This window comes from Urocampus carinirostris, chromosome 2 (assembly GCF_059441175.1).
Source record: "Urocampus carinirostris isolate Australia breed hairy pipefish chromosome 2, RoL_Ucar_1.0, whole genome shotgun sequence".
Classification (NCBI taxonomy): domain Eukaryota; kingdom Metazoa; phylum Chordata; class Actinopteri; order Syngnathiformes; family Syngnathidae; genus Urocampus; species Urocampus carinirostris.
The window spans coordinates 21,023,715-21,047,912 of NC_142350.1; the positions used below are offsets into that span (position 1 = coordinate 21,023,715).

Below are 24,198 nucleotides of genomic sequence, written 5' to 3' on the forward strand. Positions count from 1 at the left end.
GGAATGGACTGGTGCCAACTGCGCCCCGACCCAATAAGTGGCCCGACGACCCATGCAGTTAAGGGATCCGTGAACCGTGATCTTTAATTTGAGTTAACTAGTTGGTATCCAACCTAATACATCAGATTAAACTCTCGTACATTGAATCGATTCAAGAAAATAGTATCAATAACCTGTCCCCCCATTTAGCGCTCATTTACATTGTAACTGTAAAATGTAAATGTACTTTACTTTATTAATACAGCCCTTTACAACAATCCTTTTAGTGTACCAAAGTGTTTTTCAGTATTAAAAAAAGAAGCAATAAGTAAAAGCTTGTGGAGTGTAAGAACAGATGACAACTCATAGTACCACAAAACAAGGATGTCGAAATGATCCACAAATAATCTGAATTTACATAGCGCTTTTCAAGTCAATGACTTCCCAAAGCGCTTTACAATGTGCTCCACATTTCCCAATAGCGGCCTTGCAGCCATGTAGTGTCTTACCCAAGGACACTTCGACATGTAACACGGACGAGCCGGGATTCGAACTGGGATCCCTTGATCCCAAGACGAGCCCTCTACCTCCTGAGCTACTGTCGCCCCGGCATCAAAACATGCTCCATTTGTTCTCTGGTGCTGCTGTTTTGGGTACCAACAGAATCCAACTTCTTTTTCGTGAAGTGCGCCCCTGAAGTAAACACTTGAGGGACTGACGGGCGGAAAACATTTACCACCTGTTGCCTTGGAAACCTGCCAAAACGATCCGCTCGGGTACCACTTTTATTTGAGATGCACAAGCATATTCACCAAAAGGCTTTATTTGAGTGCAATGTACCTGCACAGGCATGCTAATGCCTTCCTAAAAGCTGTTCTCAGCCCATTCTGCCCTCTCCTTGCCCTCAAATCAATTACGCGCTAATAGCCTCTACCGTGATTAAATCCACATCGGTTACGGCAACTGCTGGTCAATACCCTAATTTGCCCAAATCGATGAGCACTTGGGGGCTATGAAATATTGTTATGAATGAAGCACCTGACGGCGCACAAAGGAATTTCCCGTTTTACGTCAAGAAAACCGGAGCCATGCAATAGTATTAGCCCCCGAGAACTTTTTGATATATTTCACTACTTCAGGCTACAAGCTCTTGGTTAAAAAAAAACTCAAAATATCGTCCAAGAATCAACAGCAAGTGAGACATGATTGTAAAAGGAAACCAAATGTTTGCAACATTTCATATTGTCGTAACAAATAAAAAAAAATTGGGCCCCCTTTGTACAACCTCTTTTTGCTGTGATCACAGACACAAGTCGTTTTTGCTATGTCTCTATGCGTTTTGCACATCTTAAAAAAATATGTTTTCCATTCTTCTTTACCAAACAGCTCAAGTTCCTTAAAGTTTGATGGTGACCGTTTGTGCACAGTATTTTTCAGATCTTTCCACGTGTGCTCAATGATTGACTTCTGAACTTTGTCTTGGCCATTAAAACGCTATTATATTGTTAGTTTTAAAACATTCAATTGTATATTTGGCTTTATGTTTAGGGTTGTTGTCATGTTAGAACGTAAACCTGCACCCCATTCTTAGGTGCTATCAGATTCCAACAGACTTCCTGCCAGAATTACCCTATATTTGGCTCCGTCCATCTTCCCATCAACTCTAACGACCTTCCCGGTCCAACCCAGACCATGATGCTGCCAACACCATGTTTGACAGTGGTGGGCATGGTGTTCTCAGGGTGATGTGTGGTCTTACTCTTAAGACAAACGTACCTTGTATTCAGTCCAAAACGTTCAATTTTTGTCTCATCTGACCAAAGCACCTTGTTCCACATGTTATTTCTGTCTCCTAATTGGCTTCTTGAAAGAGCCTGCCAGGCCATTTAAATGATATTCTTCTAGAAACGGCTTTCTTCTTGACACTCTTCTATAAGGGACATATTTATGCAGAGTACGACTAATAGTTCCCTATGCACAGAGTGTCCTACCGCAGCTCTCGGTGCCAGCAAGTGCTCTCATAAGATTATACACGTCTTGGTTGCTTCTCTTATCAGTTATCTCTTTATTTGGGTAGAACGTTTAAGGGGATGGCCACGTCTTGCTAGGTTTTATGATCCATTTTGATATGATTCATTGCACAGTGCTCCAGGAGATGTGTAAATGTGGCACAATTAAAAGTTAAAAATCTGTTAAGACAAGCAAGTAAACTGAATAAAAAAAATGTTTTTCCAATGAGCAACCTAATGTGGTTCCCTCAGCTGTCTATATCTTCTGCAATAGCACTTTTTTTTTCTTATTCCTGAATCCCGGTTGAATGATTTCCTTATTGATTTTTAATGTTTATTTATCTTTTCATCTTATGTTTACATGTTTTGAATGAATTTACATGTTGTATAGTGCTTTTCCCCTAAAGAACCTGATGCAGCCCCCCAGGTAAATTGAGTCTCAGACCCCTATGTAAGAGGTCGATGGAATTAAAGTGAAGATAGTAAAGAAAGAGCTTGCGTAAAAACACTGACTCGTGCATGTACACAGATGCCACCATCATTGAATGAATCCTTTGTGCAAATCTCTTAGCACTACAATTAGTTCATGTTTGTCCTTTGTGTCCCCTGCAAAAATATGCTGAGGCCTCATGTTGACAAAGCAGCTCTGTTGACTCTGCTCCTCCTATTAGATGGGCCACAATTCTATTTTTTTTTTTAGAAAGGCCCCGCAGGCAATTTAACCTAGCGACATGAAATTTGGTAGTCGTGGTTATTATAGTAGTGAAGCCACAAACAAAACACATCACAAAAAAAACAAACAAAAAAAAAAACTTGTCAGCATTTTGAGTTGAGGCAGCCAAAATGATGCGCCCATTCTTAACTCATTCAATGCCAGACGCTTCTCTCAAATAGGTGCCAACCACTCCTTTTGCCATTTTGATTTTTTTTTGAAGGCCTACAAAACAATTAGTTCTTGAGCTCATATAAGCATATAACATATCAAAAGAAAGCTTGTACCTTCATCTTTTTGTTTCTACCTTTAACCATTGTTTGGTAAACAAGTTTTTTGAAAATACCGTATTTTCAGGACTATGAGGCACACTCCCCCCCTAAAATCGTTTTTTGTCCTATATTTTCCATACATGAGGCGCTCCAGACCATGAGGCGCTACAGTGGGAACGTCAACAAAAAAGTCGGATAATTCAGTCAAACTTATTTACCCCTTAACATTCTGACTGCTCGCAAAGAAGCAATAACATTGTCTCAGACATGTACGGACACAGTGTCTGTACGATGTCACCAATCACTCAAATGCGTCATTCCACATATCATTTGGAAGGTTAAACTCTTGGGATACAAGAAATGCCAACCATTTCTGGCAACTGTGTGGACAGAAAAGTAAGAATTTCACTGCGCAGGGAAACGTGATTCTTTACTGTGCATATGACAATGAAAACTTTGAATTGAATTGAATTAAATTTAAAAACAGAACAATCACAGAAACAAGATACTGGGAAAATATAAAGCCGGGGTAACTCACCAAAGTCGTCTTGCAGCCATCACATTCAACAGTACTACGCACCCATCGTCCTCCTACATCCGTGAGTGTAGTAAATCCAACCGTGTAAAATATACTCACTCACTAAAGCACGCATCATGCCGACAAATAAAATAAAATTCCGCCGAGAAGCATCTGTATCGATAGACGTTGCTTGTTGCTAGCTTTCTGTTTAGCCCATAATTCCTATTTACAAATACAGATAACCGTAGTAAAAAAAATATTTTCTCCTGGCCGGAGAGCAACCAAACTTGTGATTCACATCTTTTTTGGCCTATTGCAGGCTTTGTTTAGCCCCGCTTTAGCCCATGCGAGCGAGTAAATGCTACAAGGGACCAACCTCCTTAACTTCCGAATCACATTAGCCAATAGTGACCGATTCAAATGATGATTGTCATATCGGTTAGGAAATGAAACGCTACATATATCCATCCCAGCATACACCGCGGACTATTTCACCTACAGGGAAAAGTCTAGTTGGCGGCTGCTTGGCTTAGTTGCAAGAACTTGCGGCTCAATATTGATCTTTATATAAGGCGCATGGTCAGCTTTTGAAAAATAAAGGCTTTTAGGTGCGCCTTATAGTCGGGAAAATATGGTTATCATTTTATTGGTCACTTTGTATAGAAAATAAAGTTTTTTTGCAAGGCACATTATGTTTCCGGTGAAGTAATCACACAATTTCATTAACCATGGATTCTGTGTTCCCTCGAGCAATCGCGTTCCTGCAGAAGTACACAAAACGTCATCCCTCTCAGACAACACGATGGCAAACTGTTGAGGAGTAAATTCCCTATTATTATTTGTCCATATCTTGCGACTTTTACCACATTGCTATGTGGCCGTCTACACATGCCATTGAATGAGTAAAGTACCTTAACAGAGTCGACTTTTTTCTCAACCGTTCAATTTAAAAACACATAAATTGTGGTTGATTGCAGTGAAGGGAAAGTAACCTACTTTAGGTGTTAGTTTGCTGGTACACTAACATATTTGCAATTCAATTAAGTCATCAAAAATAAAAATCACGGAATATTTTGTGATCCATTATGTTCCCAATCATCACAAATTTGAACCCACCACAGTTGGGTCAAAAATAACCTAGCCAACTTGGGGTGAATTCAAACAACGGTCTTTATTGTTTTGGTCAAATAAGTCATATATCTTTTTTTTTTTTTTTTTTTTAGTGACAAAAGTTTTGTTTCACTTTGTAATGTATGCCCCGCAACAGCCTGAAACCAACCTTAAACAACATTCTCATAAACAAAACAACACAAGAAAATGGGTCGAATTAGTTTTTAAACTTCTCAGCATTAGATTACTTTTAACCACTGTACAGAACAGTAGTATTCTTCTCTTATCTTTCGAGTGTACATTTAATTTCAGGGGTTAAATGTTTGTAAAATAAATGCTGTAGATGATATTTTTTTCAATACTTTTAATCGCAGAATAGTCTGGCCACAAATGCTGCATAGGCTAAGGCTACCATTGGATAAACGTGTTTTCAAGTAATATTCAAATCAAGCTATTATACTTTTGCTGAGGCGTTACCTAAGTTGCACAGGGCAAAATCAAACTGCTACACCTCTTGTTTTTTCTATTGTTGCTCAACATCCTGTTATCCAGCATGTGACGCCTATGCAGTCTATTTGAACTTCAGATTTTTGAGGGGCTCTTGGAGTTTGTTCACTTATTAGTTGAACAGAGGCTGTTAGCAGTACATGCTGTGGCGGTTTGCACGGTTAGTAGAACTTGCAGTTTGTTAAGGTCACTAGCAGTTTCCTAAAAAAGATCTATAAATGAATAAAGCTTGATACAATTCTTGTATAATACAGTCTTCACTACCTAAAAGATGCTTTAAAATGTGCAAAACAAACCCTCGAAAAAAAAAGTTGTTTCAAATAATAAAAATGGGTTGTTTGGTGCAAACCACCCCAAATGATCAAAGTCACGGATCAGTCAATTTGGGTTATTTTTTACCCAAGGTTTTTTGTAGTACTTTTTATATTTTTTTGTGTTTTTGTTGGATAATGCTTCAGGATCATAACACAACCTCCTAAATTTGGTCGTCACGTGGCTTTTATGGAAAGTGGGTCAGTTTGCCGCCGAGCTCCCCGCATACTGATTTCCCCCTGCAAGAATACACTAAAATGTTCATTTTCCTGCCGGCAATTAGCAGGATGCGCTAATGGACATCGTGACTGTCCGGGAGAGTTAGGTGTTTATTGGACAACAGCGGTCTTTTGCTCGCACAAACGGCCTATTTACGGATCCACGCATTTGATGTGGCAGCCTCTCTCTCTCTCACACTTGTCTAATCAGTATGCATAGAGGGGGCACTCCTGCCTGCAAGAGGAGTATATCAATATGAGCTAAGTGCCTGTAATCCTAGCCTAACATTACACACACACACATGCAGAGACATGCATAAATGCAAGTGTTGCATTTTGTTGTTTCGGTACCAGTTGCCCTTGAAAGTGCGTCCCATCTTATCGGTTATCTGCCAGGAAGTTGCCCGCTCTGTACCGATTTTCGCTCGGGTCGAGTTGACAGCCCGTCACCTAGCAGGCGATGCCGTTGTATCCCTGCACGACGGCCACCCGTCGTATTTTTCTTTTCTTTCTTTTTTTTTGCCATTTCTTATTAAAATCCCTCGAAATGAGCAGCGACGTTTGCCTGAGTAGTGCGGGTGACATGTCGGGAAGTCGAATTGATGGCGAGTGACGGAAGGGCGACAGTGCTGAATGGTTGACTGGCAAATTATTCAGTTTGCCGTCATAAACCCTTTATATGGGCGATTTTCCATACTATGGAATACACAGGGTTCGTACAACTTTTTCATGGCCAAATTCAAGAACTCTTAAGGACTTTCAAAGCCAATTTTCCAATTTCTCCAGTACTAGTCATCTTGGTCTCTTCACCTGTCTTCCTGGGCGTGACGTGTAGGGGGCGATGCCACTTCACATGAAAATAAAATACAAGCTAATCTCATAATTCTATTGGCTATGTGTATACTGCAGTTATCCTTAACTCGCTCTGATTGGTCTTTCCTCCCCTGTAGGATCACGTGTTGGCCCCTCCTAGTTGTAGTTTCCTGGCAGTTGTTTAGCAACTGCCTCTGAGTCATCACCCTGTTTGTGGTAGTTACCGTCTGTTCTAGAACATTCCATTCTTGCACTTTTTCGCACCACACATCCTGTTCCACCCGTCACGCGCTCATGCAAATATTCTCATACTTTCATACAATAAGCAGCAGCATCTAACAAAACACTATGCTTATATTTTGATTTCCTTTAATGCTTGTATTTTGATTTTCCTTTAAGGGAAGAAGAATTGCAATGGCAAAGCGAAGCCACCAGAGGACTACTCAGTGTCAGCGTCATTTTTAAACAGACTTGTTTTAGTTTTCTTCATATAATGCGTGGTCTATTGAGTTGGACAGCCTGGAAACATAGCAAGAATTTCAACAATAAACAACCCCCTCTCTCCCTCTCTCTTTATTTTTAATCCACTAGTTTGACCCCAGTGAGAATGTGTCATTTCTACCGTGTGGCCCCCAAGCTTAAATACATCCCTGCTCTACAACAAATAATTCTTAAAATTTGCAAAATGGTCCTGAATGTCTAATGGGATATTTTTGTGCTGATTTTATGGATTATATTTCATATCTTAATAAAAATATTATTAGTACAATAAAAAACATCAGTATTGTTAAATAAGAAATTAGTGTGTAAAAAAAAATTAAGACCCAAATAAATCCTTAAAATTTTAGTTGGGGGCGTCATTTGGGGTGTTCTTAAAGAGTAGAAAGAATAATATTCTCTCAGTTAAGTATGTATTAACAAATCCCAACTGAGGTTAAAGAGCATTTGTAACTTTTTCCTTTCATATATTTTTCAGTCAAGCTGTTTGGGCCGCGGAACACATTAGGTAGAAGGAAAGGTAGAGCGACAAGTAGGGGGCGTCATGCTCGTCACCACAGTTTTTTGTTGGTGTGAAAATGGTGAAAGTAAAAATGGCGTATTTCGAGTAGTTCAAACACCAACCCAAACTTCATAAAATACAAAAGAACAATTTATCAAGGCGTGTTTAAGAAATTGACGTACTGGCAGGCACAACTTGAGGGGTCTTGCAGAGGCTGCAATAATGAAACAAGCTAGAATATGGCATCATTGCGTAGAATAGTACCAAATTCCACACAGCACCTTTGGATTTATCTGAGAATCGGGGTAAAATATGTTATATACACAAGTAAAACCCCCAAAAATCCAAATGAAGGTGCATAAATACTAGAAAATCGTTCTAATTTGTGTTTATAGCTTATAACAAATTTTGAAAAAAACATATTTTTTCCAAAGAAGGGGCAAGAAACTGCTCGCTCAAAGCTCAGATATGAAATTTTTTGAATTGGATTGGATTGTTATTATTTTCATTAATAATAACGTAGTAACCATTTAATGCAACGACGTTTGAGATCCAGGATAAAAATGGAATAAAGACTTAAAAGAGGAAAAAAAAAGGCTTTCCAGATACAATGTAGTTCTTAGAGACTGGCCTAAGTTATCATATAAGTGCAATGTTTAAGAATGAAAAATAGTGTATTGTAACAAACATGCAATGAAAATGAGTGATATAACATTTAGCAGCAACAGAATAGAAAATAACCCAAGATAATATAATTATAATAAATAATAATAGTAATCATAAAATATATTCATAGTTGCTAAAGAGGACACAACAGGAGACCAAAGGTGTGGTGAAAGCCGAAAAAAAGCATGAACTGGTTTTACTTCGAATTTAGTTTTTTCCTATTGTTTTGTCCGATGTGTGCAGTATGACTCGTGGACTGGCATACAAGTAATTTTGTATTCACCTCCCGTCCCCCCAAAAAACGAACTACAGCAAAACACATCAGTCAATCTGGGATTCCCTCAGGAATCCATTAGCAGACTATTGGCCAAATGATTGCAAACAGGCTCGGACCGAGACCATTTCCCCCTGCGGGTTTTCAGTCCCCAACGACCTTCGCATTTACCGAACCCACCTTATGACTCGCTGCCGGGGCAATCGAGGAGACCATTACGTACCACCAAAGAAGAGGTGACAGCGGGTGAGCGGGTTTCGAATTGAGGTCCCCACTGGGCAGCAGTGGGTACGTTCGTGTAATAAAGTAGTTGCAGACAGTTACTAGTTACATCATTTACAAAGGATTTCTGTTACAAACAACTACCCCCCTACCAACCCTTTATTACCGACCCCCAAAAGTCGTGCTTTACTCTGAAGGTATCTAGTTTTGGGCGCCACATCTTGTGGTGTGTCTTAGGCAAGTACAGCTTAGCGTTGACCAACCCTCTGCGGGCCGTTTTTTGGGGGGTATGGGTTTAGCCTTGAGTGTAGTGTCTAAACTTGTTGCATACAATGTTTCACAACCTATATCAATGACAATCAAGATGAATAAGAATTACATGAACTCATACTTTGTGCTTGAGACAGTGCCACCCTAACTGTATTCAGTTGTATTTTGTGGATAGATATAAACATCCCAGAGTTGGTCATCATTTGCATCAAGTGTTGTGAAAGAGCAATAGCAAAATTGCAGTAGTTTTTTGTGTTTTACAAACTGCTTATGAAAAGTAGTGGAGTAACGCACCATGTTGTGAGGACAGTTCAGTTACAAAACGTTACCATAAAGGATTACAGTACTCGTTACCAAGAAAAGTTCCTTTGTAACCCGGAGAGGATCATGACCAAAGCTCTAAACCTGCGAGAAGGTACATTCAGCACTAGAGACTTCAGTGGTATGTCACAAGAACATCAGGACTGGCAGATAATTCTCCAGGGGGGGCAGAAGGAAAGGACGACCAAAAAAGAACCGGACGTACAATGTTATGTAATGGACTGGTGCCAACTTTGCCACAAACCAAAAACAGGCAAGGAATCATCAACAGCAGAGAATGCTGTCCAGAGTTGCGTCCTCACTGGTGACCCGTAGACCCAGGCGATTGAGGGATCTGTGACTCATGAACTCCAAACACTGCCTGGCGTTATCCGAAAAAGGAAAATCCAACGTGAAATTGGTCGAACACACGGCGCGTGAATACCCGCAATTAGATTACAAGCGTGTAAGCAATTAAGCAGTAATCCGCCACCGAGTGATGTAAATGTATCTCCTGTACAGGATTAGCACATGTGAAATTAGGCGCAGAATGGCTGTGAATGCTACCCATATCCTGCTAAGGGTAGTGTCTTTTGGGATCAGCTAATAATCTGGCAAGTGTTTTCAACAGAGAGCAGCCATTGGACGGCTTAGCATGTTGCCTAAAGGCTAACATGTACGTAAACAACAACCCTGTACAAATTGTGTCGGAATGGTGCATTAAGATGAATCGGCCTCTGATGTGCTTCAAAATAGCCGAAACAAATTGCACGCAAAAATAAAAAAAACACCTGCAAAGACTCAAAGTCAGGTGTATAATTAGATTAGTGTATGCTAATTTGGTTGTTGTGTGAAGAGAAATTGTAAGTGGAAAAATAGGTCACTCATATAATAGCACGATTTTTGGATTTTCACCAGCGTTGTTATAATAATGTATAAAAAATACATGCCCTTTTTATCAACTCCTTTTTGCTGTTCTTATTTCATTTTATTTTTATCATTTCATTTTGCTGGACTGTTTAGCTGTATGTTTAAGGAAATGAAGTACAAGAATAAATAAAGTAATTGAAAAAAATAGCAGAATGAGAAAAATAGTACCTAAGGATAACAACACTTCCTGCTATAAGATCAGGAACATTTTAGTTAAAGCATAGTTTTTGTTTTTACTATATTTTTCCTCAAATTGTATACTATTCAAAAAAGCTTTTACTCTATATTTTTCTCAAACTGGATATTTCTAATACTGTTTTTATAGTTTAATAAGAAAAGTAGTACTCAATGTTTTAAGATACTAGACGACAGAGGACGTTTATATAACTTGCAAGGATACATTTTGTTAGTATATCTTCCTTGAATAGTGCTGAGTTTTTCAAATTATTTTTTATCAATTTATTTGAGGGCTCCACGTGGGCAGAATGTTAAAAAAACATATAAACATTAAGATTAGAATATTGAATCATAAGAAAAAATATATTTTTCAAAATGTTTCATTAGTGTTTTTAATAATGTTACAATGTAAGTATTGTGAAAAAATGACAGTAACATAGATAGATAGATAGATAGATACTTTATTCATCCCCGAAGGGGAATTCACATTTCCAGCAGCATCCCTGAGCTGAGAACAGTACAATAATAAAGCCAAAAGAATGCAATATACAAATACCCAGTGTGACGTGCAAATGCCCACTGTAGCGTGTTATATAGAGTAACTAAATAGTGCTACACAGAATACATATTGCAGTAAGATTCGGTAATATCCAATGTAGGTGCTGTGGTTTAATGTGGGCCTTTACTCTGCCGGGTGGAGTTAAAGAGCCTCATGGCATGAGGAAGAAAAGATCTCTTCAGTCTGATAATGCTGTGTAGTGGATGCGACATAGGAAAAACAATACTTAATTGTCATAAACCAGAACTGGATCAGGACCCAAACGCGTGACATTTCTCACACACTTTTATTTTACGGGAAATGGGGAGTCATTCATGTTAGGCAGCAGTCTGGCATGAAATGATAGGAAGCGTGAGGCCGACGAGATCGATACCGATTGCCCGAGTAGCTATCGGACAGCACGGGACGGACGGGATTGATAATGAAACAGGATATCGAAATAAAACAGGACAAACTTGACGGGAACGAAAACTGGAGAGAATAATAAATAGGACAAATATAGACGAGAACGAAACTGGAAACTGATATTAAACAGGACAAAAAAAAAACGGGATCGATACCGGATACTGGATACACGAGCAGGAAACCGGACGGAGTAAAAACACAAGTCTTGCCAGTGCAGAGGTTCATTGACGGACTGACAAAGAAAGATTGAGAGCACTGAGCTTAAATAGTCGGAAAGCCGATCTGTCAATCAGCCACAACTGGCACCACACGGGAGGGGCCAATTGGGCGCCATGGCAACAGTGACACTTAATGAATGTTACCAGCCAACAGAGCAAACGTATATCTCTTAGAAAGATACGTCTGTATTTTACTAACTGTCCCTTGAATATTGCCAATTTTTCTAAATTCATTTTTAATTTATTAATTTGAGAGTTTTACACTTTGGGGCAAAAATAATATTAAATATACTCAAATACATGATAATAATATCAAGTCATAATAAAAATAGTGAGCTTTACGAGTCATTAAATTGTAAATACGCCTCACACTTAATTGACCCAAAAATATATTGAAACTAAATAACAATATAGACCAGAAAGCTTATTATTTTCACGTTTTTCACGATTTATTAACTTGAGCGTTTGTAATATTTTTAGGTGATATTGGATTCTTCTACTGGAATTGCTGGTTTTCTCCTGGAAATAATGACTATTCTTATTAGTTTTCAAACATGTTGCCCAAACAGCTTTACTTTACACGCTTGTAAATTACATATATCAAGCACGTCTGTCAATCACCAAACCTCAAATAAAAATAATTTTAAACCTCGTTAGAGATTAGCATCTAATGCACGTGTGGTCAACATCCTCAAGCCATATTTAATTAAATCTTTATAAATAAATAAAGCATGCTAATTAGAAAGAACCCAGTGAAACTCAACTTGCTGTGCGACCGGGAGCCAATTAAAAAAAAAAAGTCGAAATTATCCAGATTGGCAACTGAATTGAAAACCTTGTGAGATAAAGTAAAACGGAAATATCTATTTATGCTTTTGCTTCTTTTTAGTGCCATGCCAAACCACTTCCAATAAGTTTCTTGCAACATTTAGAAGGGTCTCAGTGGAGTAATTATTTAGGAAGGGAGACTATTTTCTAAACTCTTTTCAAACCCCAACCAATAGATTTTATTCTAAATCTATACATGTCCTAGCCTCGCATATTATCCTCAGTCAGCTCAAGTGATTTTGTCTTGGTATATTTATTTTTCTTGCAAAAAATAATATGATATTTATTTAATATTTGATTCCTTTTGCCTCCCGTGCAGATTTGCCTGCTCTTAAACATGCTGTGCCGTTCAGAAGCAAAGTGATTGTGTCACCGCTATCCCTTAACAAGTGCGCATTGTTTCGTGACATCATCAGTCTTGCAGAGGTCGTGAAACGAGTGTGTCAGATCTTCCCCTTTAACTCTCTTGTTGTGCCCTATTGACTGTTACTAAGCTGGCTCTTTATCTCGTAGTTCTATGTAAATAATTTTGGGAAAATAGGTTTTTTTTTGCCATTGCTTTGGTTCCTCTGGACAGTCATTTTCAGGGGCAACACAAAACCCCTGAAAATGAAACGTAAGCAAGTCTTTTTTAACAAATGTCAGCAAGTCCCTTGAACAAATGTAAGCAAGTCTCTAATCTACAACAGTAAAAAGTTTCCAGTCAAGATTTTTGTTGTCAGATATGAGAAAGCGGTAGATGCATTGGGCGCTTAGTTTTACATCAGGATTCGTTCGTCGTTGCGCGAAACAGACCACCGACACGCCGACGTTTTATTCCCACCAAGTACACGCAGAAACTCGCTCTGCTAGTTGTGTTTTATGCTTCTGTCGTCCGGCAACCGTGCTTGATGCCTTTTCTTTGATTTTGAAGAATTCTGGGCGGGGAAGGGATGTCCATTTAGAGGGGAGAACGGGAATCGGGAGGGGGAAGCGAGGGTCCTGTTGTGAGCGCTGATTACCCTCTGCCACTGGAGATTGATGACAAGTGGCATGCACGTACACACAGCACGTATACACAGCACGTACATACAGCACGTACATATCCGTCTGCTGTCCGTGCAAACTGATTGATGGCGGTTGCAGCCAGAGTACATGGAGACCAGCGGCATACTTCCACCGAGTGAGTATTTTTCTTGTGGTTGTGCGAGTGAATGTGGAACAGTTCCCGCCAGTCATAATCACAGAGGCTATTAAGACAGATGGGCTCATTATAATTCATTTTTCCCCTTTGCCTATTGCTCTGGTTCTCAACTGGTGGGTCTGGACCCAAAAGACGGTCGTGGCCCCTTGCTCAGTGGGTCGCAGGCCTTTGATAAGCAGAAAAATCGAGGGTCGATTATACAATATATGGCGATAATACCCTGGTCGATGTCTTTTTCCCGTTCAGTCAATTAGTGCCATACGAAATATGTGAAAGGGTGACAACATCTCATCTGAATCTATTTTTTTTTCTGCCCATATAAATGGGTCCTCAGATAGTTAGTGATGAGGCAGAATGAAAATGAAAATATTGTACGAGTCTGCTATTGAAGCACTGCTTGAAGCTATAGCGAAGGGGTTTTAAATACATATTTGGAGCATTTTTACCAGTATATGTTTGAAAAATGTAAATATATTCCCAGATATTTTCTTTAACTGCACAATCCTTTCATTTGGTAAATTTGAGAAATGGAATTTATTTTTTGATTGGGTTACAGAATGTCATTAGGGTGGAATAGTGGGCACAACTTTTTAATTGTATTTTTGCCTGTAGTAGCTTGCATGCGCAAACTGGATGAGCTGATGTCTCAAGCCGTAAGCGGTTTCGAGCAGTTAGTAGCGGTCGCCTCTGAGACTGCCTGGATTTTCCTTCGTGTAACGAGCAATATTTTTGTCTTAGATAAAAGTTTTAGATAAACTATTCAGTTTGTTTAACTTGCTTTGAACCAGACGTTTAGTTCCATTGCAATGTTTGAGTTCCGTCATCTCAACAAGAGTGTCTTAACAGCCTCTCATAGGTTGTCCACGTGTTTTATTAATACGCAGAAGTCCTACTTTGGAAGCCATGTCCAAATGTAATTCGCCCCCGCCTAGGGAAACGTCGTCCGGGTGTTCTTCTGCGACACCCCTAAAGTGCTTTAATAGCCGTCGGTGTACCTGCAAAGTGCGTCGTCGCCAACGCAAGACACAAGCGCAGATTAATGATTTAATAATGCTTTCCTACTCATGGCAGAAATGAAGATCGCTTCATTTAGAGGCTCTACTTGTTTGGTTTCAGCAGTCTGCCTGGATATGAGTTTTTGTACTGTTCTCGTGGGGTGTGTGTTATTATCCGAGGAAACAAGCAGTCCAGAGTTTGTTTGGCCGAACTAAATTAAACTGATATATTCTAGCCGGGAATAAACCAAGGGAAACGGCAAAACCGGCGCTAACGCCAGGCTAGCTGGGCAAACAACATACAGTGGGCTGCTAACAAGCGCAGATCAGGAGCAAACCCAAACAGAAGACCCTCGGCAACCTCAATGCTAAAGGGAAGCTAGCGAAGTTATACCATGTGCGACACACATGGCGAAAAACACAAACAAAAAGTCACAATCTGCTACCTCGATGGTACGTAATCGCTGTTCATAACAATCTCTGTCTGTTTCAATAATAGCTTTACATGTTGTATTAATCAAATTTACCATTTTGAAAGAGTTGTGTTGCTTCAATGACTTCACAGCCCTAATGCAAAACAAGCCAGACAATCAACTTTGAGACTAAATTTCTCGAGTCCCCGGTGCTTGGAATATTTTGCGAAATATCTGCCTACTTGTGGGGTGGAACATTGAATGTTCCGTGCATAATTGAAAAAAACAAATCTGTTTGAGAAGACTTAGGTTTGGTTTGTCAGTCTTAAAATACAGTTTTAGAGCTTAAGTTATAGATAATATAGTTCAGTAAACTCATGTTGTTTGTTTTGCTCATCTGAATTATTCCCAATTTAAATTTAGGGTTTTAATGTATTTGACCAAAATTGGTTGTCTTTACTTACAGTATGTCACAAAAGAGATATTTCATTATGTTTAATAGAGCAACACTGAACAAACATCGCTTTGACACAATAAAACGATAAAACGAAGCATGTCAACAAAGGCCATGGCTTACTGGAAAGATACGCTCTAGTCTGATGAGACAAATGTTAATTTATTTGGATCAGATGGTGGGGAGTATGTGTGGCAGCAACCAGGTGAGGAGTACAAACATCTTTGTGTTGTGCCTAAAGTCAAGCGTGGTGTTTGGAATGTCATGGTTTGGGCCTGCACGAGTGCAACTGGAATTGGGGAGTTACATTTTATCAAGGTAAATACAAACTCAAGCTTGCACTGTAAAAAAATAGAGCACAGAATGATCCCATCCCTCCAGAAACTGGGTCACAGGACAATGTTCCAGCCTGACAGTGACCTCCAATCTACCTTTAAGATGACCAAGACTAAAGATGCTAAGGGTAAAGGAGAAGACTGGCCAAGTGTGACTCCAGATTTAAATCCAATAGAACATCTTTGGGATATGCTTAAGCAGAAAGTGGAGAAGCACAAGATCTTGAATGTCCCCCAGCTCAGTCATGTTGTCAAGGAGGAGCAAAGCATTCCTGTGGCAATTTGTGAGGCTCTGGTGAAATCCATGGCCAGTACGATTAAATTAATTCTGCAAAATCATGCTGGCCACATAAAATATTGAACATCAGGAACTTTTACTTAAGGGTATACTCACTTTTGTTCCCAGGGGTTTAGCTACAAATGGCTATTTTTTTGAGTCTCTGAGGGGAAAATGCATTGACACTGCTATATAGGCTTTACACAGACAAAGCGATGTTTCTTCAGTCTTGTTTATTTACACATTATGATGAAATCTCTGCAGAAATGTAAGGGGTGTACTCACTTTTGTGACATACTGTATTTTTTTGTAAGTTTTCATTCCAACCTTGCTGACTATTTAGCAAAATGTTGTCTATAAAGCCACCTTGTTTTGTCCCCCTTATCCCGTCTTGTTTTCATGCTGCAACTACACTCGGCCCATAATACATCACCCATGCTATAGATTCATACTTTAATTCCTCCTCTAATTTACGAGCGGCTGAAATATGCACACATCAAAACCCTTAATGATGCCGCTGCCTCAAGCGACGGAGTCCCTTTTTGAATACCGAGTACATTTGTTGGCCAACCCGTCACAATTATATTGAGGATGTGTAAAAAGTGGCGGTGTTAATCCATCACAAATGTCCATGAGTTCCTCCGGGAGTCGGGTTGTTTTGTCTGCTGTTTATTATAACATTCACAGCGATAATGTTTTACAGCCAGTGAAGGAAAGAATAAGAAGACTAGCATCAAGCTAATGTGGTAAGAATGTGAAAAAATACTGAGCAGCCAATTGCCTTTGCAAAAATTTCCAAACAAAAGTATGTATTCTATTAAAACAAACATTTTTATATCATATTTATTCTTCAGTTGTTTATGGAATAAATCAAAAGAATGTGTGGTTTTTATTTCAATCTGTGCATTCTAAAACTAAACATCGTTTCAAAAGTATTATGGAGAGAACAGAAATAAATTGTGTGTTGGGGTTTTTAAGGGTTATTGATCTATCTTCGTTATTCATTATCCATTATCCGTTATCGGTCAGTTCATAATACGCTACAAAGCCTAGGAGCCGGGACACTTACTCTCAGCCAAAAGGCCAAGCTAAGGTCCTAGCCCTAAAGCCTTGCTGCGATCATTGCGAATGCACCGTTCCCGGAGGTACTGCAATACCGGGCCGATGCGTGGAGTGGACAGAACAAGCTCTTATTCCATCTCCGGATTGCAAAAATCAAAGATCATGGCAAAGGGCCACTCGGCCAAAAGTGTCATGACCAGCATGGTCGCTGTGGCGACCGGCTGGCCCCGCCCCCTTGGCTGTAGCAGATTTTCTAGTTTGCGTGTGTGCTTCTTAAGGGCGGGTTTTGGGGATTGCCGGTTGCGGGTTCATTGCATTACTTTGCATTATTCTGTTCTGTTTGACTTGAGGAAACCTGTACTTGCCCGTTCTGAGTAAAAGCCTGTTTTGTGGGTATTCCCAGTCTGAGTTCCTGTTTGCCTGTAAGCCTGTTTTTGTTTTTGTCCCTGAGTGTTGGACGACTTTTATTTCCTTAATAAAAGTAACTGATCGTTAACGCGGATGAGTTCACCCTTCCTGCCCCCTCCCCCGATCTGGTCCGGTCCCGTGACAGTTGTTAACAGAGGTGTTAAATACTATTTTCTTTAGAAAAAAAGACTTATGATGTCACCAAAAAACATACATTTTAATGAGACACCAAACACATGTTTCTAGGTTTAAGTTTTATCATTTTCACACTTGTAATTAATTACCAATTACAATAATATTTAGACTTAAAAAGCAGAACCTTAGAGAATGTATCAAATTTCTGATCCAAACTGTCATTAAACACTCAATTACATTAGCTTATTTCAGTTCAGGCGCCACATGGTAGAGCACTCTCGCAGGGACCGGACTAGTAAATCAGAGATGAATAGAGGGGAAAAAAAAGACAAAGAGGGAGAGAGAGAAAGAAAAAGAAACAAAAAGGTAGAGATAAAGAAAGAAAAAGGAGGACCAAGAAAGAAAACAATAAATATAAAGAAAGAAATGGAGCGAAAGAAAAAGGACAAAAAAGAGAAAGACAACGGGAAAGTAAAGAGAAATAGAATAAAAGGGATAAAGATAGAATAACAGAAAGGGAGAGAAAGAAAGTAGAGACAGGGAAAGAAAGGGAGAGAAAGAGGGAAGGAGATAATGAAATGGGGATGGGGAGAATGAGAGAGAAAGTAGAGAAAAATATAAGAAATAGAGGATAAAAGAGAGAGAGAGAGAGGGAGAGAGAGAGAGAGAGAGAGAGAATGCACAATGAAAAAAGACCGAGGCAAAGAACGAGAAAAAGAAAGCAAATAAGATACAAAAAGAAAATTGTGAACAAAAGAGAGATAAAGAAATAAATAGAGATTAAAAAAATCCAGAGAGAGAGAAAAAGTAAAAAACAGAAGAAAGAGAGAAAATGACAGAGGAAGGAAGAGAAAAAGAAGGAGCATGGATGGCGAAAGAAAGAGGGAGATAAAAAAAAGAAAGAAAGAAATACACCTAGAGTTGTTTTGGGAGTGACACCAGGCTTTACCGACATCTAGAGGACATATTTAAAACTGCATGCTGTTGTTTGGCTCTTTTTTTTCTCTTGCGCTTCCATCAGCGTTTTCTTGCGTGCCATATTAAATCTGTTAGCCGGCCGGTTCAAGCCCATGGAACATATGTCTGACATCCCTGAATAATAATACTAGTTGTTGATTATTTTGATAATGATTTCTGTTGTGGATTAATCTATTACCCTTTGCTATATCAAGCCTGCCAAAGTGGGATGCTGTTTTTATGTTTTGAATGGCAAAGCATCACTTTGCCTCTCAGGTCCTTGCTGTCAATCCTGATATTAATTTCATATTAAAACCAAATCATTTATTCCCATATTTTTTAAAGTGACTGTTTCATGAAACACCTTGAAATCTCTGTCCTTGCCTCATGTTGGGAAAAAAAGCGATTTACATCATCCATTAAAATAAAAGACCATGGTGCTTCTGCTTTCTTCTACAGCTACTGTAGAACTTATTTATGACCGCGACTGTGCGTTATGATATTAATGCCCGATGAAGGTTAAGCGCAGCTCACGCGAAGGCATTTCACTTGACATACTTCTAGGCAACAATGTAGAAGCACTTTACAACCACCTCATGTGTAGACAACAATTGCTTCTTACCATGTTGGCTCGACTGTAAATCATCTATATTTGCATTTAGTGTAGGTAGTGTAGCTGTGGGGGTGGCGTTAGCCCATGTGCTAACTGTACTGTAATATTTGCCAGGTCAAATGCTGTCGTGCGTGCAGCCGGGAAAACCGCCTGAACTATGAATACAAAAAATCTTTTGCTTTTTCCTGATGTAGATAATAAAGATCCTAGTCATAGTAGTGGCTCCATCTCAGAGAGGGAGAGCAGCACAATCATAGCAGTCAATCGTCTGTATGTGCTGTGATCTGGGATTAACCGGATTGTAATCCAATAATCATAATTCGAGTCATAGTGAAGCCGCATGTGGATCTTAACCTGAAGGAACTATAATGAGAACATGATAAACGATCTGCATTTATAAAACGCTTTTCAAGTCACTGAAAAACACCCAAAGCACGTTACAGTGAGCTTCACATTTATCCATTCACACACACACACACACACACACACACACACACCCCGATAGCGGCGTCAGCCATGAAAGGCTCATACCTTCTTACCTGGAGCAGGAGGGGCTCAGTGTCTTGCCCAAGGACACACACCCGCATACACACACAAAAAGCTCTTCATTTTAAATGCATACAAAAAACATATACATTTGTTTATTGCATTAAAGCTCCTTGACATTGTAAGGAATATATATTTGAACAAAATGAAGTAAAATGAAAAAATAACTGTACGTTATAAGATGTACAGTTACCTAAAAAGCTTACACACGTTAGCTTTACCTTTCCTACACCGGGTTTGTTGTCCTTTTCTTATTTATATAAGAAATATAGAAAAAAAAACAAATGTTGTCTTTTGCAGGTTGTCAGGTAGTAACGTGCCATCGCCCATTATCAGCAACAAAAACTGGCTCCGGCTGCATTTCGTTACCGATAACAACCACCGGTACCGAGGGTTCAGCGCACATTATCAAGGTGAGTAAACTCTAAAATTTAATCGATTTACAAAGTCTTTCATTTTCCATTTTTATAGTAACTAAACTTCTAACATAAACTAGTTGGAATGATATTATTATTTTATTCACGTGTCTCGAGTAAAGGTTACATCATGCGATAAACTGCATTTTTAAGCATTCTCTTAGGCCCAAATTTTGGTATTAAATGTATTTGTGGGCGGGGCCACAGCGATGTACATTACACTGCTTTACTTTACCCATTAATTCCTGAAAGTTCATGACTTCTATTTATAAATATATAATTTGGTCTACTTGGCTTTTTATTGTACACAAAATAGGGTTTTCATCTTTTTACCTCTTCGTCAATAATTTTAGGGAGATGAAGAGTGACGTTTCAATATGTTGAGGGTCTTTTTTCTGGTGGCAAATGAGTATGCAAACATTTGCATCACATTAAAATTGAATTTATTCTTCAAGGTATGATAACAAGAGTGAGACAAACAGTACATCAGCAGATAAATCGTAAATCTCTCATTCGTATTTACAGGGGAACTTTTATCATCTCGTTTGATGTGCGCGTGATTGAAGCCCGTTAGCAAACATTCGCAGATAGACACATGAAAGATTCGAGGTCTTTTTTGAAAATCCAATAATGTTTTGCCACTAAAAATGCTCCACCCAGATTTTGTCGATTTATAGTATTTTTACTATTTTAATCGAATAATACTGTATGGTATGGTTTTATCTGGTCAGTTGGCATTTAATTCATTTATGTCAGGGCCTCCTCCTCCCCTTCACAATAAGTCTGTCCACATTGTGTCCTCAGTTGACATAACCTCGCACTCAATGGCGTCATGTCAATAAATGCTTCTAGGTAAGGTATACTTTTTAGACCCGCGAAGCTCTGAACCCGCAAAAGTGGAACCGCAAACTAGCTGTATATACATAAAATTGTCTGTATATTTTTAGGTGTAGCTTTTTTACAACACAACTTTAGTTGTTTAATTTTTAGTATTTTATTTGATTTTATTGTAACATTTTTTTTTATGAATATTTCTGTGGTGCAGTCGCGATTGGCTGACTGACAAGCTGACCACCTCCCTTTGGGGGTGGTCTTAATTGATCCTGATTGATTGCCTAATTCTGTTTTAAAAGGTTAATCAGGGTTGTTAATGAAGGGTTGCAGATGGGAAAAAAAGTTCCTTGATTAATCAGCCGCCCGTTCCCAAACAAGCTAACGAGAGCTGTCAATCATGCCCGCTGCAAAAATATTATGAGTATTGATTAAATGACACTTACGGCCACTTTATGTGGGCATAAATAAATTCTAGGATATTTAACTTGAGCAAAGTTTTATCATGTTTTTTTCTGGGAATTCACAAACAAACAGAATGTTAATTCATGTGGGAAAGCTTTATGCAAGCATCTCATGGCTGCTTTTATACTAAACTACCGTATTTTATGGACTGTAAGGCACACCAAAAAAAAAATGGCCAGAACTTTGGAAGTACACCTTTTGACCCGGTGCAATTTATATATTCCAGAATATGGTGGTTCAGATTAAAGATACATACCGTTTTTATAGGTGCTCGTTACTACACAGAGCTTTTTGGCATACTACCAAATTTGAGCACTATTTAATCAATTGGTAGTATTTGCAGGCTTAAATTTGCAATACATTGTATGAATGCAAGAGGATCTAGACTTTACTACTCGGTCACCAGTGGTAAATATAACATACGAAAATGCATTAGAGGAAAGTTTCATATTCACACTTTTTTAAGCCAGTGTGCCAGAAACACCTATTTACACAGTCTGATGCGTCAAATAGTCTCTCCACCTCCACGTGTGCATCAATAATGTTGCGAATGACAGAAACAGACAGTCTTTAAATAGAATACTATACAGTACAAGTTATTCTATGTACGTATACATATCAAACCGCAGCATTATTGATGCAGAGATGAAAAAGTGCAGAGACTGTTTAATCAGAATGCAGAGCAAAATGCACTATGCAAATAAGTGTTTCTTGTCATAATGGAAAAAAGCCCTAAAGCTTTTTCATAAGTCATCTGTAGTACTGGTGGTCTATTGGTACAGTTTTGGCGCCCTCATCGCCCTGACCTGGGTTTTACTACCTTTGCAAAGAATATCACTATTTTATGTGTTTTGCGTATAAACGGTTCTAAACAAATGAACACGGCAGCGCTAACTGTAGTCTCAATTACATGCGAAAAATATATGACGAAATAGTATTTTTAGGGGATGCGCCTTATAGTGCGAAACATATGGTATAATTCTCTCGATCATGAAAAACCAAGAAGAAAAACATACAACTGTTCAAATTGATTTGTAAATTATCTAAATATGTGTTGCTTTGCCGTCCCTGATGGATGTCTCACTAATAATAGCGGCATAGCATCAAAACAATTCCAATTTTTTTTTTTTTTTTTTTGCTGCCTGGAGACAACGTGAGCAAATGCACTTTGGCATGTAGTGTTCACTTTCCTAAGACGTTCGCTCTCAGACCTCTTAGGGAGGCTTTGGTGCCTTCAGCGAGATGGTCAGACATTCTTTGCGTGACTCTTTATCAGAATGCATTTGTTGAACCACAGGAGGTCAGCCAATTGGCACGCATATCCATCTAATTGTGCCTCGGCTACCCAAATCGTGAAATGGTGAATTAGAAAAGAGTAAAGGGGGTGGAGGGATATCGACACTTAGCCAGGCAAGCTTGGCTTTGTCTTAATATTTGCCCTGCTGTTGTCAGCTAGTATCTAATGAGCATATGTGTGTACGCAGGGGTGTGATAGATGGTTTGTACAGCGTGTCGAATAGCTCGCAGCCTTAAGGGCCGTCATTCCAAATGGCGTTAATTTACTTGTCACGTTCCGTGCTTAATTGCCAAGCGCGTGTTTCCACTGCTCGCAATCATAATCATGTTATAAACATTATGATGATGTTTTTAGAGTGCAATGCAAAGATCAAAAACAAAACAACCATATTTTCTGAACCATAAGGCGCACTTAAAAAACTTTTGCCAGAGATCTCAAAGTGTGCCTTATTGCCCGGTAGGAACATTGCACCACAAAATATATTCGATAAGATTGGAAATGCACACGTTTTTACAGAATTCTATCGTATTTGTGCAATGATTGATATGCAAAATTACTTTAACCCCGGGTCGTGGCGGTGAGAGTGCCAACACTTTTCTACCAGTGGTACAAACATTATATTAAAAGGCATTGAAGTTTATCTCATTTTCACACTATTTTTACTCACGTTGCCAGAAATGAATGTTAGAGAATGGAGGAAAAACAAGCCTTTCAATAAAATTGAGACGGGCATTGAAATAGCTGCGGTCAATCATGGACAATTCATCACATCCACTATACAGCATTATATCCAGACAGAAGAGCAGCTTCAGCGACAGACTGCTGTCACTGTCTTGTACCACGGACAGACTGAAGAGATCTTTTCTTCCTCATGCCATGCGGCTCTTTAACTCCACCCGGCGGAGTAAAGGTCCACATTAAACCACACCCCCTACATTGCATATTACCGTACTTTTATTGCAGTGTGTATTTTATGTAGCACTATTTAAATACTCTATACAACACGCTACAGTGAGTATTAGCGCTTCACATTGGGTATTTGTATATTGTATTTCTTTTCCTTTATTATTGTATTGTTCTCAGCGAAGGGATGCTACTGGATATGTGAATTTCCCTGCGGGGATGAATAAAGTATCTATCTATCTATCTATCTATCTATCTATCTATCTATCTATCTATCTATCTATCTATCTATCTATCTATCTATCTATCTATCTATCTATCTATCTATCTATCTATCTATCTATCTATCTATCTATCTATCTATCTATCTATCTATCTATCTATCTATCTATCTATCTATCTATCTATCTATCTATCTATCTATCTATCTATCTATCTATCTATCTATCTATCTATCTATCTATCTATCTATCTATCTATCCATCTATCTAAAATACCTATACAAGCTATTTGACTTATTTATACAAATTTAAGCCGCAACATTATTTTTATTACTTTCGCACAGGTGAAGAGACTTTTCAACCCATCAGAATGCAAAGTAAAATCA

The 24,198-nt window shown here is 38.8% G+C and overlaps 1 protein-coding gene and 1 pseudogene across 2 annotated transcripts in view; one reads left to right on the top strand and one right to left on the bottom strand.

Moving 5' to 3' along the window:
- The window catches only part of csmd3b (CUB and Sushi multiple domains 3b), a 493,867-nt gene that overhangs the window by 259,496 nt on the left and 210,173 nt on the right, over positions 1-24,198 (top strand). For both annotated transcript variants that reach the window (XM_088329348.1, XM_088329349.1), the window contains exon 6: positions 19,980-20,092. In XM_088329348.1, the coding sequence (XP_088185474.1) occupies positions 19,980-20,092 (113 nt within the window). The remainder of the gene's footprint in view (positions 1-19,979; positions 20,093-24,198) is intronic.
- LOC148371327 (U2 spliceosomal RNA) lies at positions 17,089-17,178 on the bottom strand (annotated as a pseudogene).